The sequence below is a fragment of the Chironomus tepperi genome, unplaced genomic scaffold, assembly GCF_022539635.2.
Source record: "Chironomus tepperi strain 1889 unplaced genomic scaffold, CSIRO-AGI_Ctep_v1 contig_337, whole genome shotgun sequence".
NCBI classification, from domain to species: domain Eukaryota; kingdom Metazoa; phylum Arthropoda; class Insecta; order Diptera; family Chironomidae; genus Chironomus; species Chironomus tepperi.
Window position 1 is genome coordinate 1,133,253 of NW_027226459.1, and position 15,712 is coordinate 1,148,964.

A 15,712-nucleotide genomic window follows, 5' to 3' on the forward strand; every position below is an offset into this window, starting at 1 on the left:
TTCAGCTACTATGCCTTTTCATTCCTTTTTTTCGCATCCCCCACACCCTCGAATATTTTTACAATTTTCATTTTCTCGACTCTGTTCTGCGTATATCTATTATTATTATTATGTGTACGTATAGAAGCAGATAAATGTGTATATATTTATTTCTCATTCTACTTTCTCCTTTACGAAGCCTTGGCATATCTTGGGAGAGATTTTCACAACTGTTGATTTAATTGCCCTCGTTCGATGTCGAGGCTGGGCATGGAATGTATAATGTTTAGTAATATCATTAAAATATCTTCTTATTTTTACTATCTTTACAGTATGTTCAGCGGGATATAATGAAAAGCGATTACTACATGATCTTTTAGACCCATATAATACACTCGAACGACCAGTAGTGAATGAATCCGATCCACTTCAAATAAGTTTTGGTTTAACATTAATGCAAATTATCGATGTGGTGAGTATTTTTTATTCCTTTATTTTAATTTTATTGGATTGAGTGTCTACGCGATTTACATTAATGACATTTAATTGAGCTTAAAGAAATGGAAATGATATTGCTGGTTGTAGAGAGTAAAATTTAAGACAATGAAATTTGAATAGTTAATGCATTGGAAAATGAGGGTGAATATCATCTTTAAGAAATAAGTAGGCATTAAAACAACATTTAAGTATGAAATAAGCTATGGATGGTTTTATGATGTGAGGAATTGAAATGTGGTGCTGAAGGAATCCTGGTAAATAGGTCCTTTGTTCTGTTGCTTTAAAATGGAATTAGATACATAGGTGAAGAAAGCATGAAAATGACAAAAATCTGAAGAATTCTTGGTCGTTTACTTATTACATAACGCTATAACGCCATAAGGAGCAAGGGGTAGAGATGACTGACTTCTTATTACGTTGAACCTAACGGATAAGCTGTTAAACCTAGCGGATAGGCTATTTACTCTAACAAGTAGCCAAAACTGAGACTTTCCGAGAATTTGTCAAGATCAAAACTTCGGGACACCATAGTGACTATGCGTCTTGCTTCATCAAGTCAACAATTGTTTCTTGCTTCTTGTTATAATGTAAGCATCCTCGAAACACTGATATACTTCGTGCTGATCTTTAAGCAACCTAACAGTAAGAAAACTACGACAAATTGATGCAATAACTCAATAGACTGCTTCATATTGTTTTCTTCATCATGCTTCATCATGCACCTTTGTTATGAATTCCAAATGAAAGCAACGGAAGCGAATGTTCAATCCCTACCTGGATATTAGACAGTCTGAATTGAAGAATATAGAGTAAATGGGGGATCTGCAAGTTAAATAGTGAATAATTGATAGTTACTTCTTAGGAACTTCGAGAATTCTTGATAATTTAACATGCTTAACCTAAATTAATGTTCAAAATTATTCAATGTTAAATGTCACAGAAAAATCATCTCATATATCCACAGCACTAACTAAATAGAATTCAACGAATTTTAATTAAAAACAATTTAAAAACATTTTCCTAGTAAAACTCCATCGAAAGTTTAATCAATTGCAAATTATATCAAGTGGAAAGCCGAAAGAACTCATTAAAGTTTTAAAATTACTTCATCCATTGCCATTCCTGCATCCCCCCATCGTACTGTAATGCAACTATAATTAACTCTTTGCTTTTTTAATGAGAATCTTTGGCACAGATTTAAAATTGAAACTTTTTAAGACTTAAAAGTTTTCCTTCCTTTCAGCCATTTAATTAATGATAAACTTTTAAAACTTCAAAGAAGAATGAAAATTCATCACGGGAAAAACTTTTGTTAGAAAATGGAAATTTTCCAAACTTTCCCTTCCCAATATCCATGGAGATTTTTCATGACAAAGTTTGAATAAATATGAAAAAATAAGAACTTATTTATGTAATAAGAAAAGCAGAAAACTTTTAAACACAAATCTGATTTGATTGAGAAAATTTTCTCTTTTTTTCCTCGATTTTTCATGAAAATGATGAAAAATTTTCATCAAAATTTGTTCATTTGATTTGAACAAAAAATATAAAGTTTTTTGGCCCTCAAAATTGCTAGAGAAAATTACATGATTTGAATTTTAAAAGATTGAAGCTTTATTAGGCTTGTTTGGGGGGCATTCGGAAGTTACGTAACTTTAAAATATAGGATAAACCCCTCCCGCATCCCTTCTTTAATCAAAATGCTTGATAACAAAACCATGAACCAAAATTTATATTCCGTGACAAAATTCTGGATGCACCCCGCGGAAGGGAAATGGGAGGAGCTGGGCTCTCTTATGGGACCATTCATTTGTTACGTAACGTGAAAAATCGAGCCCCATTTCCTCAGCAACAAGCTTTAAGCCGTAACACAATCTCGATACTGGCTCAATACCCACCATCCATCCACCGCCCCACCCCCTCTCCCTATAACAGCATAGAGCGTTACATAATAAGCAAACAACCCCTACCCGTCTATCCCTCAATTCAAATACAGTTCCTTAGATTTTCCATGTAATTTTAAAACCTAATTCTTTAAATTTCTCGGAACATTGAACATTTTTTTGTTATGTAGGCTGAGCATTACGGATGAGAATATACATTGAAAAAAGAGGGAAGAAAAGTTTCTTCCTTATTGTTGCTGAATTTTTCAATAAAATATGTAAAATAAGTTTCGCGCTCAAGTTAAAATTTAAAGAAAAAATATTCAATTTTTGAAATAAATTTTCACAAAATTAAAATTGCTTGTTGTTGAGCTACTTAAAGTGTAATTTAAATTCTCTACTCAGTTTTCGACAATGGTTACGACTATAAATGCTTGTTACCTTGGATACGACATTGTCTGTCGCAAAGAGAATTAATTTGAAAATAGACTACGTAGAACTGCCAATTGAATGAAATGTCTGTATATCTGAAGTTATTTCGGTTTATTCTTGGAAGTTATTATGAAAACTTCGTTTTTTTCTTATAAATGACTTATAAAAGAACATAATTTTCATATAGTAAGTGAAATGACATCAATCTTAGTTTAGAAGCTTTGTCATTAAGTTTCAAAGTTCTTGGGTTTAATCCCAAATCATGCATTATAACATGACATTTATATAATTTTCAACAATAAGCTTTACGCGACACAGTTGAGATCATGTCGCGACACAGCTGATATCGCATCGTAACACACTTAAGATCGCTTTGCGACACAATTAACACCGCGTTTTGACACAATTGAGGTTACATCGCAACACTGTTGAAATTACGTCGCGACACAGCTGAGATCATGTCGCGATACAGTTGAGATTACGTTCCGATACAATTGGGATTATGTCGTCACACAGTTGTGATCCTGTAGCGAGATCCGTCGTTAAGATCACATCGCGATACAGTTAAGATCACGTCACGACACAATTGAAATTGCGTCACGGCACAGATGAGATCGCATCGTGACACGATATATCACTCGCAAACAGACAACTACATCCAGATTGTACAACCAGCTCAACAACTTTGACCTTTAATTTAGTTTCTATTCATATTTTACATCTTATTGCAGACTCTTTCTTAAAAATTTCAATAAAATGTTATTAATTCCATTCTATTTTACTTTCAGGATGAGAAAAATCAGTTGCTAGTAACAAATATTTGGTTAAAGTTGGTAAGTATTTGATGGCATACAACTTGTCTTAATAAAAAAAACTTATCTAACTATATGAATGCTCATGCATCTCTCATGACGATGAGAGCAAAAAAACTTTTTAATCTCAATCCTTGAATTTATATCAATTTGTATCCATGACTCTATTACATTAAATTACATTGTTCTCATTACATCAAGAAAGTTTCAATTTCATTCTTCATGGTTGAGATAGATGTAATTTATGGGAAAGTTTTGCGAGAATTGCATCGTCCTTAATATGGAAATTTTTACTGATTATAATACAACAAAGAGAATATGTAATATAAACAAGAACTTTATTCAAATGAGCTAAATAAGTCGCTCAATTTCATGCTGATTCATCTTAGATTTTTTGATGAAAAAGGCAAGTTTCTGAATTCTTAAAAAACTTTTATCCGTTGCCATGGAAATTTTTGTAAGTTCTTTGTCTTGACTTGTAATTAAATGGAATAGTATTAAGCCCGAGCAGCACATGCTTTTGAAATCGCAGATAATTGACAAAACATAAGTATACGTTTCCAAAGAGTTTGGTGCCAGCCATGACTTACGCAATAAGGCTCGATTGACTAATGTAGCTTTTGCCTCATTGTGTCATATTTGGACTTTCTCACGACTATATCCATGGCTTGAGTCGAAGATCTTCAATTTTAACTTCAAGTCAGTGCTATTATATAGCCGCTAGACTTGGAATTTGATCGAACCATTAACTAATCATCTTCAAGTTTTGGTTAGAAAGAGTTAATGGGTATCTACGAAAGATCTGTGGCATATACGTAATACTAGTACTACCCAAATAGCATAAGTCAATTAATCGATCCAAAATCAGGTACAAGGTCTGTATAACTATAGCATGAAGCTACATTTAAGTCAAAGTCAAGCTCATTCCGTCTTGTGTCGGCATTTTGAACAATTAACCAATTTGTACGATTCGGGTATAGGATTGTAGATGGGTATACAATGACAGGCATCTAATCATCTCCAGTAACTCATAAACTGCCCGGGCAACCATCAAATAGAAGAAAATTTATTGTAAAAATTACTTCATAAATTCTTTACATCTGCTTCTTCGCATCGAATGTTCGGCAACGACGAACTTAGTTTCAAAAAAAATATACGAGGAGATGGAGAACTAGCATGTCAGGGTAAAGTTTAAGTTCTTTTAATTGAAAACAATTTTTAATTAATTTTTATTCTGCTGGTTGCCTAATTGTAGAATGGATGGGATAAGTTTTTTGATATTAATCAGGAAATTTTATGAAAATATTTTAAATGCTTGACATCACTCGACTCTCATTATTGCTCGTTCCTCATTCCATACAGGCCTCAACGATAAAATAGTTAACATAATTCCCAATTAAACATAAATCCAACATTTTCACAATAAAAGTCATTAGCATGAGCATTTTTCTCTCCCACCATACTATATACGACCTCCATACATTCATTGTTCATGTATTTTACTAATTTATTATCATATCATAAATGTAAAATTCTATTTTATTAGGAATGGAATGACATGAATTTGAGATGGAATGCAACCGAGTACGGTGGAGTAAAGGATCTTCGCATACCGCCACATCGAATATGGAAGCCAGATGTGCTGATGTATAATAGGTATGGAAATGGCTAATATTTGTGAGAATTTATGATAAAATTAAGTTTTGGAATGTGAAGTATGTATTGAGGATGTTGTCCAATTTTTGGATGATATTATGAATCGGAATCACATATACATGATTCAGTCAGAGATTCCTACAGATTTAATTGTGATTTATAACTCTAAAATGACTTTGAAAAGGTTCGATTCCTATCAATTTTCAGAAATATGTTTATTGAAAGATCAGAAATCGATTCCTTTTTTGATATTTTTTTTTTTCAAATTTATCCAAGGAGTCGAACCTTAATTTTTGCATTCTCATTAAGTTCCTGCCAACATTTTCCACAGTAAATATTAACGAATAATCAATTTTTTTTTCTTCTACTTCCTTTAATTCCATCCACACACACAAACATCTGCAAAATCATAAAAAAAAACTATCAATTCCGAATAACAGTGCTGATGAGGGATTTGATGGCACATATCCAACAAATGTTGTTGTAAGAAGTAATGGTTCATGCCTATACGTACCACCCGGTATCTTTAAGTCAACATGTAAAATCGATATTACGTGGTTTCCATTCGATGAGTAAGATGATGATGAAAATTATTGGAACTAATAATGATGACATGAATCGATAATTTATCAAATTTTTCTTCTTTTTCCACCAATTTTCCACACCAGCCAACGATGTGAAATGAAATTTGGCAGTTGGACGTACGATGGATTTCAGGTAAAAATTTCATGTTTTTTTATCATAATCTAAAAATTGATTTAAATTTTATTTTTTATATAGCTTGATCTCCAGCTGCAAGATGAACAAGGTGGTGATATAAGTAGCTTTGTTACGAACGGTGAATGGGATTTGTTAGGTACGTAAAAATATTTTACATTCTACGCGTATGAAACCCACAAAAACTGTTGAAATACAGCAACGAATGGAATGTGAATTCATAATTTATGTTGCGAATTGTACGATGGCAATTCACTGTAACTGTATGAATTTAGGGTCGTTGTATTAATTATATATTCATACGGTGGATATACATATCTCAACTCATGTGACTCAATTCCTTTGCCATTCTGCTTTTTTTTTTGTGAATTTCCAAGGTGAGCACACAAAAAAAAAATTTATTCAATTCTCCTCGTTTTTATTCGCTCATTCACTTTCACGTACTGCTTTTTTGCACAGGATTGGATCTCAAACCGGATTATACACGTTACATAGCATTTTGAGCTACTGTTGTACATACGAATATAATGAATTGTTCTTTTGTAAAAGCTTTATGTATGTAAAAACGCCCCCGCATCACTTTATCATCCTTTGTAATACTGTATATATGTATGTATATTATGTGTGTGAGTACATGGATCCGGATAATTTACAGTTGAAAGTATTTAACTGCCAATCCAATCTGCTTCATTCTCGTCTTGCACTCTTTAATTGAGAAGAATTCACGTGGGAATTTCTATTTTTTTGGATTGGGTGACGTTCAGCACTAACTTATTTACTTCTCTGGCCGTACAGATAAAATGTGGTCCATGACGTCCCTCAGTAGGCGGCTAGAGCTGGCTCTATTGCTGGCTAGCTCTTGACAATTAACAATTCCAAGTATGATACTATCTGATGTCGTTCGATACTGTGTCACAAAATCTCATCATCTCCCTGCCCACTAGGAGCTTTACTTAATAAGTAAACAGCTCCCTCTCGTCCCTAAGAGCGTTAGTTGATGAGTGAACAGCTCCTCTTCCCCATAAAAATGTTACTTAATAAAAGAACCGCCCCATCCCTTCTAAGAGAATCAGTCCCCTCATCCGCCACCCTCCACTTACTTGAGGCTCTAGTTTGACGCCATAAAACTTGCTATGACTCCAAAACCAAGAATTTGACAGCAAAACCTCTAACGTAATTCCAAAGCTCTAATGGTGGCACACAAACTCCGAGTTACGTAATAAATAAACAGCCCCTTCAATTCTCTCACTTTTATGGCTTTAGTTCTCTTTGTTGGCAATTCCTTTGTGCTAATTTCTACGGTTGAATTCATTAAGTGCTCGTTATAGAAAATCATAAAGAAATTTCCCAAATTTTCATATTTCCCAAAAATATTCTCATTTCCCAATCATTCCTTCCCAAAAGTAAGCACATAAGCACAAAATGTCAAGAACAGTAAGAAAAGGAGAGAGAAAAAAAGTCATTATTTTTGTGTCGGTTATAGCATTAAACATCATAAAGTTGTTATGACATTTTCATATGATAACGTTCATTTTTTTTAACTGTGCCTTTTGTGTGCCTGTGTATATACATTTTTGCATACATTTGAATAAACATAGTACGCACAAAATTCACACACGAAGCAAAAGGTACGAGGCACGTACAATGTGACATCACAATTCTTTTCTCCTGTTCATGCTACAACAACAATATACAAAAATACGCACCTAATGTGCTTGATGGTGTATCTTATATAGCTGATGGGAATGGGAAATTGCTATGAGGACAATTTTAGGCACATTTTGGGTATCTTTTTTCCATCTTCTCTCCTCGTTTTGTTGTTGTTGTTGTGCGTATTCTGTTCCCTTAATAATGTTCACGAATTGTCAAAATATCTTGAATGGAATGGGAAAATGATGAAGATGGTGGAAGCAAGAATTGAATGAAAAATATATATTACGATGATGGTGTGTAGATATTTTCTTTTATTCATCTCGTGTAAAGATGACATTTCATCTTTCATTGTAAATGAATGTCAGTTATTTCTCTTTTTATAATATTTATGTTGAGTACCCGAGCGGCACAATGAGGAGAATTGCGTTTTGTAAAGTAAAAATGGGTCTAAATTTGCTGGATGCTTGGCTTAATGCAGTAGCTAAAGCCAAACTAACAATATAATCGACACACATTCAAATTTTGGTAAAATGTATTCTAAACGGCATCTAAAACCCCTAATTTAATTCTATAACTCCTAGCATGACCTAAAAACCTCCATCTTAACCCCAAATTCTCTAACTTGATCTTAAAATTCTCAGCATGACTTCAATACCCCTTTTCTGACTTAAAAAACCATAAATTGACTTCAAAGCCTCTTACCTAACCTTAAAACCTCTAATCTGACGGCAAATTCCTAGTTTGACTCAAAAACTCCTTTCTTAATTCCAAAATCCCTAACTTGACCCTAAAATCTTTCAAAATTTACTCTTAAATCCCTAACTTGACCATAAAACCCATGCTTTGACTTCCAAAACCCTGAAAATGAACTAAAAATCTCAAAATTGGCCCCTAGCTTGACTTAAAAGCTTTTAAATTGATCTTAAATCAGGCCAAATTCCTAAGTTGATCTCATAACTTCTAAATTGACTCTAAAGCTCTTAACTTGATCTCAAAACCTTAACCTGATCTCAGCTTGACTCCAAACATCTTCCAACTTGACCCTAATACTCCCAAGTTGACTTCAAATCCCACAACATGCCTTAAAGTCCCGCCCAACTTGACCCCAAAACCCTCTTTTCCCTCTGAATACATCCCTGTTTCTATCACCTTACAATGCGGTCATTCATGCATTTTATCATTGCTCTAATTCTGAAGTAGATTCAAATTTTTATTTAATCTTATGGAAAAAAGCATATAATGTACATAAAACTTGATAATATCCAATGAATATGAACATTTTACGATAATATTCGTTCAATGAACTTACCTGCAATATGGTACATTAACCTTTTCATCGACAGAAAATTATGCAAGTACAAGTAAGTCTGTTTCATAATTTTTTGTGAATATCATGGAATTTACGTCAGGTTCATGCAATATCCTTTAATGTCATCTGCGTATTAGTGAAGCTAATTTGATAAGATTAATTATAGCAACGCTTAATAATCCAATAGCACTAATAAAACACTAATAAGACCATAAATATTGTCAATGAATCCAATTAAAGCATGAGAAATGTTCCATAACTTGCAATAAATTAAAACTTATTCAACAGAAAAACTCCCAATTTTATTTCATCTTTTTTCGGAGGAAATCTAATTTTTCTCAAAATCCAGTCATGCGATTCATATGAAACTGAAAAATAAAATCGTGATCTCAACAGTGCGTAGCTGAATCACATAAATAATGATAATGACAATTCTTATTACTGCTGTATTTTTATTTGGGAATTAAAGGGAAATTTATTGATTTTTAAAGAGTTTAAGTTCTTGCCCTGGATTTTGGTAGACGTATATTGACAATGTCTAGACTGTAGACCAATCTAGACTTTTCTTGTTGCCCAAAACTAGCTCTATCGTTGGTTATCATTTGAGAATTTGGGAATACCCGATTCTAGGAGCAATACTGTCTCTATTGACAGCTTTCTTCCATGAATTCTATGGACCCCAACGTGATAATTTGCCAACTAGCAGTAGTGTCCCGCGGAACACAAAATGATATCCTAAAGTCTAGGAATAGACAATCTGTGTGCCATAAAAACACCAAAAATTGACGAAAAATGCTCTAGAGCTGAATTATGCCTTGATATGATAGAGGTTGTCCACTACTGTCCTTGACATACATAATAAGATACCCAGCATCATATCATATACCCCTTCATTTCATGAAGCTCTTTACAAATTACCATGACAAATTCTGTACTTGATCTTAACAACTTGAGCTTATTTTTCAATTTCAACATTAACAATCAGTCAAATATCAAAATCGCAGAAATTACTCTTGAGTAATTCACAAACGGTTGCATTTATAACACGTTTTAATGATCTCAAACAGCTTTTGTACTGAACTCATTCATGACTTAAACAAAGATTCTTCATTTTCCCAAGCCAGTGACTCCAAAAACAAAAATCTCTTGACTTACATCCTTTCATTCATTTATTCATCAATCACAATGAAATTTTTTTCATAATAATAAAAAAACGGAACTAAATTTGAAAAGAAGGCAAGGAACAAAAAAGTTCATTCTCTTCCAACAGCAATTGCTTAATAGTCTTGGGAATTAGAGCATGAAAAAATAAAAAAAAAAATATTTTAAATTGAAAATTCATTTCTTCGTATTCAGTCTCGTAAGAAATGGAATGACTTTATTGCCAATTTTAATTGAAGCAAAAAAAAGGGATCGGATTGAAAAAAAAATGTTTAAAATTCTCGTGTTGTTGATAGAGGGACTTAAGCGCATTTTTGTACAGCTGTCAGTATTTGGCATGCACAAAGTGTTTAATCAGTAGGATCTACAACTCAAATATCATGAAAAAATAACGGTCAATTTTTTTTTTTGAAAATTAAGAGTCAAAATTAAAGCTGATTTTGCTTGCTTTCTTGAAGACGATATTTTTTCTGTCGTTAGTTGCAGTTTTGTCCCAATGGATGTTATGCCATTCCTAACACCGTACGCGGCAAGATCAAGGGTTTGTTCATCAATGTAACCACAATTTGTGCAACAAATCACAGAAACCGAGCCTAAAGTGACTGCAAACAGAGAAAAAGCATCAAAAATTCGACTTGAATTTCTCAGGGATCGAACCCGGGACTTTTAAGTAGACTACCCGACTTCCTAATCAACAAGACCATTGCCGCTCTTTCATATTTATTAGTCAAAGCACTTAGAGATAGTTTTAAGCTAGCAAAACCAACGATAAGCCAGTAACTCGAGCAAATACTTCAAACCTAAACTCTCAACGATGTCTGGTTACTGGAATCTTACTTCACGTCTAGCCAGTCAGCAAAATGTGACATCATTAGCTTCATTTTCCTTAAAAATTTGTCCTAAAATTATATAAATTAGCTTAGAGCAAAAGAAATTCTGTTGCTGCTGTTAGCATACTTACATATGAATTTCAATAGAAAAACGAAAATAATCATTATGTCAATATGTACGTTGCGTGTGGGCGTCATGATGTTGGAACCAAAAAGGACATGAAGAACGAATTTTTTTGTTTGTTGAGAAAACTTTTTTGATTAGGAATTTTTTTATTTTATTTTTGGGAAGCATTTTCTTCTTCTGAGGAAGGAAAAATCAGCCCAAAGGAATCCTTTTTATTTTTTTTGTGTATGTGTGTGCCTGTTTATTGCCACACGTGTGGATGAGTGACGTGTTTGTAATTTTAATATTGTTGGGAAATTGATATTTTAAGCATTGATCCTATTTGTTGACAACAGGAACAGAAACTTTAAATTCAGTTCTTGACTGTTAGGAATGATTTGGGTGATAATTGTTGGCATTTGTGGTGTCGAGTACCGTAAGTACCAACAATTATCACTCAAATCATGCAGAGTAGTCAATATCTGAATTTTAAGTTTATGTTGTCGGAATGACACAATGCAGCGAGTCGCACAAATGAGTCAAATCAGTCGTCACGATACCGTCAGGACAATTTTGTAGCTTGCCTTTATTACGGTAATGTAGCCGTGTCCTAGCATCTTGTGCTGTTCGGGTTTCTGCCTGAATTCCTATTTTCAATATGTAGGCAGTTCAACCGACACAAGAAAAAATATTTTTGGCTACTTAAAACCAAACAAACTGAATATCTGTTACAATTTCTTTAATTAAAGTGTGAATTTAGTTCCCATCATTTGAAGTAGGAAGATTCAATTGTTTTGATAAGCTTGAGGCACTTGATTAAAGCTACATTAAAGATTAACTATTCCTACTAAGCCTCACAACGTAAATGCTAGAGCTCTGCCTCGTCGCCATGCAACATCAATACTTTCACGTCACTTGTACCATGTCGGCCCAGTGTCGAATAATTTCTGGACATTTTTACGATAAAAAATGAATACTGTTGTATCGTGCCTCTCAGATATCATGATAAACATGCGAAATTAAATTCAATATCAATCAGTTTGCAACGTTTTCACTTAGTTCCTACCTAGGCTGGTCTTGAAGGTGAATTGTAATTAGGGATAATTGATCGTTTCCTATCTGCAAGACAGCGATTTTGTACAAACAACAGCTTCAATCCCTGATTGTGATAGTCTTCCTTAGATGACATCGGATACCTATTACAGATACCAATATCAAGTGCAGCAATGTCTCTATGTACAGCCTTGCTAGAGTTATTCTTAGCGAAATTTGAAAATTTGTCGGAAACTGTCTGATTGTCTTACAATTAGTCAAATCGTAGGCAACCTAGTACCTAACTAATTCCCAACGTTAGCGCTGAGTTCCTTTGTCTGCCAACATCCAACCCAATATAGAAATTTAAAATTAGACATGTCTATTTCTTCTTCTAATATTGCCTTATCAATTTCCACATCGCAATGACAATCTTGAAAATTTCAATTTTCAGTCACAAAAAAAAAAAGAAAATGATAATGAAAATTGTTGCTACGTCTAGTGAATTGAAATTTATTATTCCCATTTCATTTTTCAATATCCTTCCTCTTCTATACTCATTGTATGGCTGTATAATGTCATCATTTTCGTATATGATTATTATTATTATTATTATTTCGCTATTTATTATTGTTATGTGTGTGTGTGTGAGTGCGGTTGGCAATTTTCATTTTTTTCTCCTCTTTTTTTGTGCCATGTTTGTAGATTAATTCCAAATTGCTTGGCAACAACATTTTGTGCAAAATTATTGAAGTGGAAATTTGTAAAATATGCGAATTGTTATGAGTTTCCTTTTTTTGTCACTCAATGGATTGTTACCGTTATGAAATTTAATAATGATTAAAAATTTAAATTTTATTTTTGGTGAATTAATTTAAAGGAAATTAAAATTTAAAGCATGCAGGAATTGAATATGAAGCATTTTACTGATGAAATTTTGAAATTTTATGGTGAATTTTTACCTTTTTTTTGTGAATTAAGATATGAATTACAAATTATATGCAAAAATTGTATGCTCGTTTAACAATTAATTGGTTTGAATATTAAAAAACTTAATCATGTTAATTAGAAATCTGATATTTTCTAATGTGGGCTGATCATTAAGACTAAATCAACGGTTTTATACACGTAATCCTCAACCTTATCACACACTGTCGGTGTATGTATTTGGTAGTTTTATGACAAAAGTTAACTTGGCGTTATGCTTTCTCAGTATTGGGTCCGGGTATTGGAATGGGATTTCGGGAAAACCAAGTAGGCGTATGAGAAAGTCAACTCAAATTGACTCGATTCCATGTAAAAATTTAGTCCACTTCAAGCGCTGATTTTATGGATACTACACCTAAGTGGCTTCCATTTAGCAGTTAAATTATCCTTTGTGGAGTAATTGGTAAGGCGATTGGCTCAAATTTGATATGGTAAATCAAAGGTCGTGAGTTCAATTCCTCTAATTTCCAAATTTGTGCTTTTTTGAAGTTTAGACAATACAATTGCTTTTGCCCGAGATCAAAAATAAATTGGGGCTCAAAGCAAACGATCTCTCATAGACAGTAAGAATACACACATCAAAATGAGCGTGTATAATGAGTATATTCAATCCATGTAGTTGGAATGCTCAATTTTGCATGCTCAATTTTGTAAGCTTACTCAAGAGCCTGTTCCTTGTCTGTTAGAGAACAGCTTATTAAATGGGTTAAAAACACACAGTTGAGAGTACAGCTGGAGAAATAGGAACAAGATCTCCAAGATTGCCTTGCGAATGGAATATTTGATAGATCATCCCAAAAAATATCGCGTTATGCCAATTGACGGTTAAAACAAGAGCCTAAATTTATCCAAAACCTAGTCAATCTTGATCCTGCTTTATCAATAGTGAATATAAAATCATAATAACTCCAAGGGAGATAGCTTTCCAGGAGCCTCCTTAATTAATGTCGCTTGGGAATTAACACCAAATCAAATGACCCCTCAAAGAAAGGCAGCCAATTGTGTCGCTCGGGATTCAATGGTTGGTAAAAAATTTCATTTTATCATTCCCATTTAAATAAAAAAAAATTCAATGAGTTACAATGGAAAGGCAATGAGTTATTCAAAGCATTTTCATTTCACCTTTTCTTCATACTTTTCAAACATTTTTTATGTCCCTTTTTTTAAAAAATATATATATTTAAATCCAATGTGCAGTGGCGTTTACAGAGCGAGCACAGAAAAAAAATGTCCACAGGGCATGAATGTTTCTACAAAAGATTTATTTTATGCTTACCATTGTTGCTGTTGAAAATCAGTGAGAAATGAGAAATTTTTCCTTTTTTTTTACTCTACAACACAGCGGCATTTTGCTTGTTTATTCCAATAGCTTTTTCTTTACTTCCGCAATATTTTCATATGCCTCGCGGGTGGGCAAAGCACAGAAAAAATAAAATATTGTTTATATGCGATGATGATGATTATGATGAGATAGCTGGGGCTTTCTATGTTGGAATTATTTGGGTCATTGGTTGGCAACAAACAGCACCGACCGGGGTTATATTCGTTAATCTTCTTGTTATGTATATGACCGTTTTCACTTTTTTTTTTTATCCGGTTGGTGCGTATAAATGCTTATATCCGGTAGATATACACCTTTTGTGGGTTGAAAATTACTTCGAACAAAAATTAAAGAATAAAGAAGTTGTTAAGAGTCTCTTTTTTTTACGGATTATGACTTGCTTTCCCTTTTCATCGCCCATATCCAATTTTGGAATTTATATTCAATGACTTGAAATTCCTTTCGACGTTCTCACAAAATAAAAAGGAATTGTTCCTGGAATTTATGCAATTCTCGGTAGGAAGGCAACAACAACAGCACTCATAATCATAAACAATTTTTATCCTATTGCGTCATAAAATTTATAGTCGCGATTATGTTTTTAATATCACACAACAGAGCATTATAATGCTTTGCCTTTGAGATTCGTCTTGAATGAATTATTGTTAATTTATTCATCGTTTTGTGAATTATGTAAGAGACTTATGCATGCATGGGGTGGGAATCTAGATACTTTTTGGTGGGTCTAACTTAAAGTTGTTAGTCAAATTAGATTAGGGTAACTTGTAGGACTAATGTGACTTACATTGTTGCTACATAGTGTTGTAGACTCAATTTGCTGTCGGATATTGCTTGCTTTATAGGAATATTTGGATTTATAACCAACCTGATGTCGAACTAAAGCATGACATGATCAAAATTAATTATTTTTAGTTACTAGGCCACAACTACTGTTCGGTTCACCAGTCTAGCATGTCGCTGCACACTGGTGTACTTACTTGCTAAATATAGCCATGGTTCATGTGGTATTTAGGTAGCAACTAAATTCTTTCCATTTTCTGGCACACTGTGTCGTAGATGCAACTCAGTAGTGTCAAGAACAATTTTCTAAAGCTATGATGTGCCGTGACACAAAAATAGTTTTCCGGCACTTCACTGTTCAATAATTATCTAGGTTCACCCTATGGAACAGCTCAAAATCGACTCGGACTTTGTCCACTCGACTCCATATAAAATTCAAGTCATTTTGAGCTCCACGGCCATGAAATCAACTCATAGTTCCATATTTCCTCCATTTTGTAAATTCTGGAACTCACAAATGCATCATTCTACCTCC

At 33.4% G+C, this 15,712-nt stretch overlaps 1 protein-coding gene across 3 annotated transcripts in view; it reads left to right on the forward strand.

Moving 5' to 3' along the window:
• The first annotated feature begins 330 nt into the window (after positions 1–330).
• The window catches only part of LOC139093578 (neuronal acetylcholine receptor subunit alpha-7-like), a 58,433-nt gene continuing 43,051 nt past the window's right edge, over positions 331–15,712 (forward strand). For all 3 annotated transcript variants that reach the window (XR_011544709.1, XM_070644328.1, XM_070644327.1), the window contains exons 1-6: positions 331–451; positions 3,581–3,625; positions 5,151–5,260; positions 5,701–5,832; positions 5,929–5,977; positions 6,041–6,116. Coding sequence is in view for 2 of the 3 variants with exons in the window: in XM_070644328.1 (XP_070500429.1) it covers positions 434–451; positions 3,581–3,625; positions 5,151–5,260; positions 5,701–5,832; positions 5,929–5,977; positions 6,041–6,116 (430 nt within the window). In the remaining variant the exon portion in view is untranslated. The remainder of the gene's footprint in view (positions 452–3,580; positions 3,626–5,150; positions 5,261–5,700; positions 5,833–5,928; positions 5,978–6,040; positions 6,117–15,712) is intronic.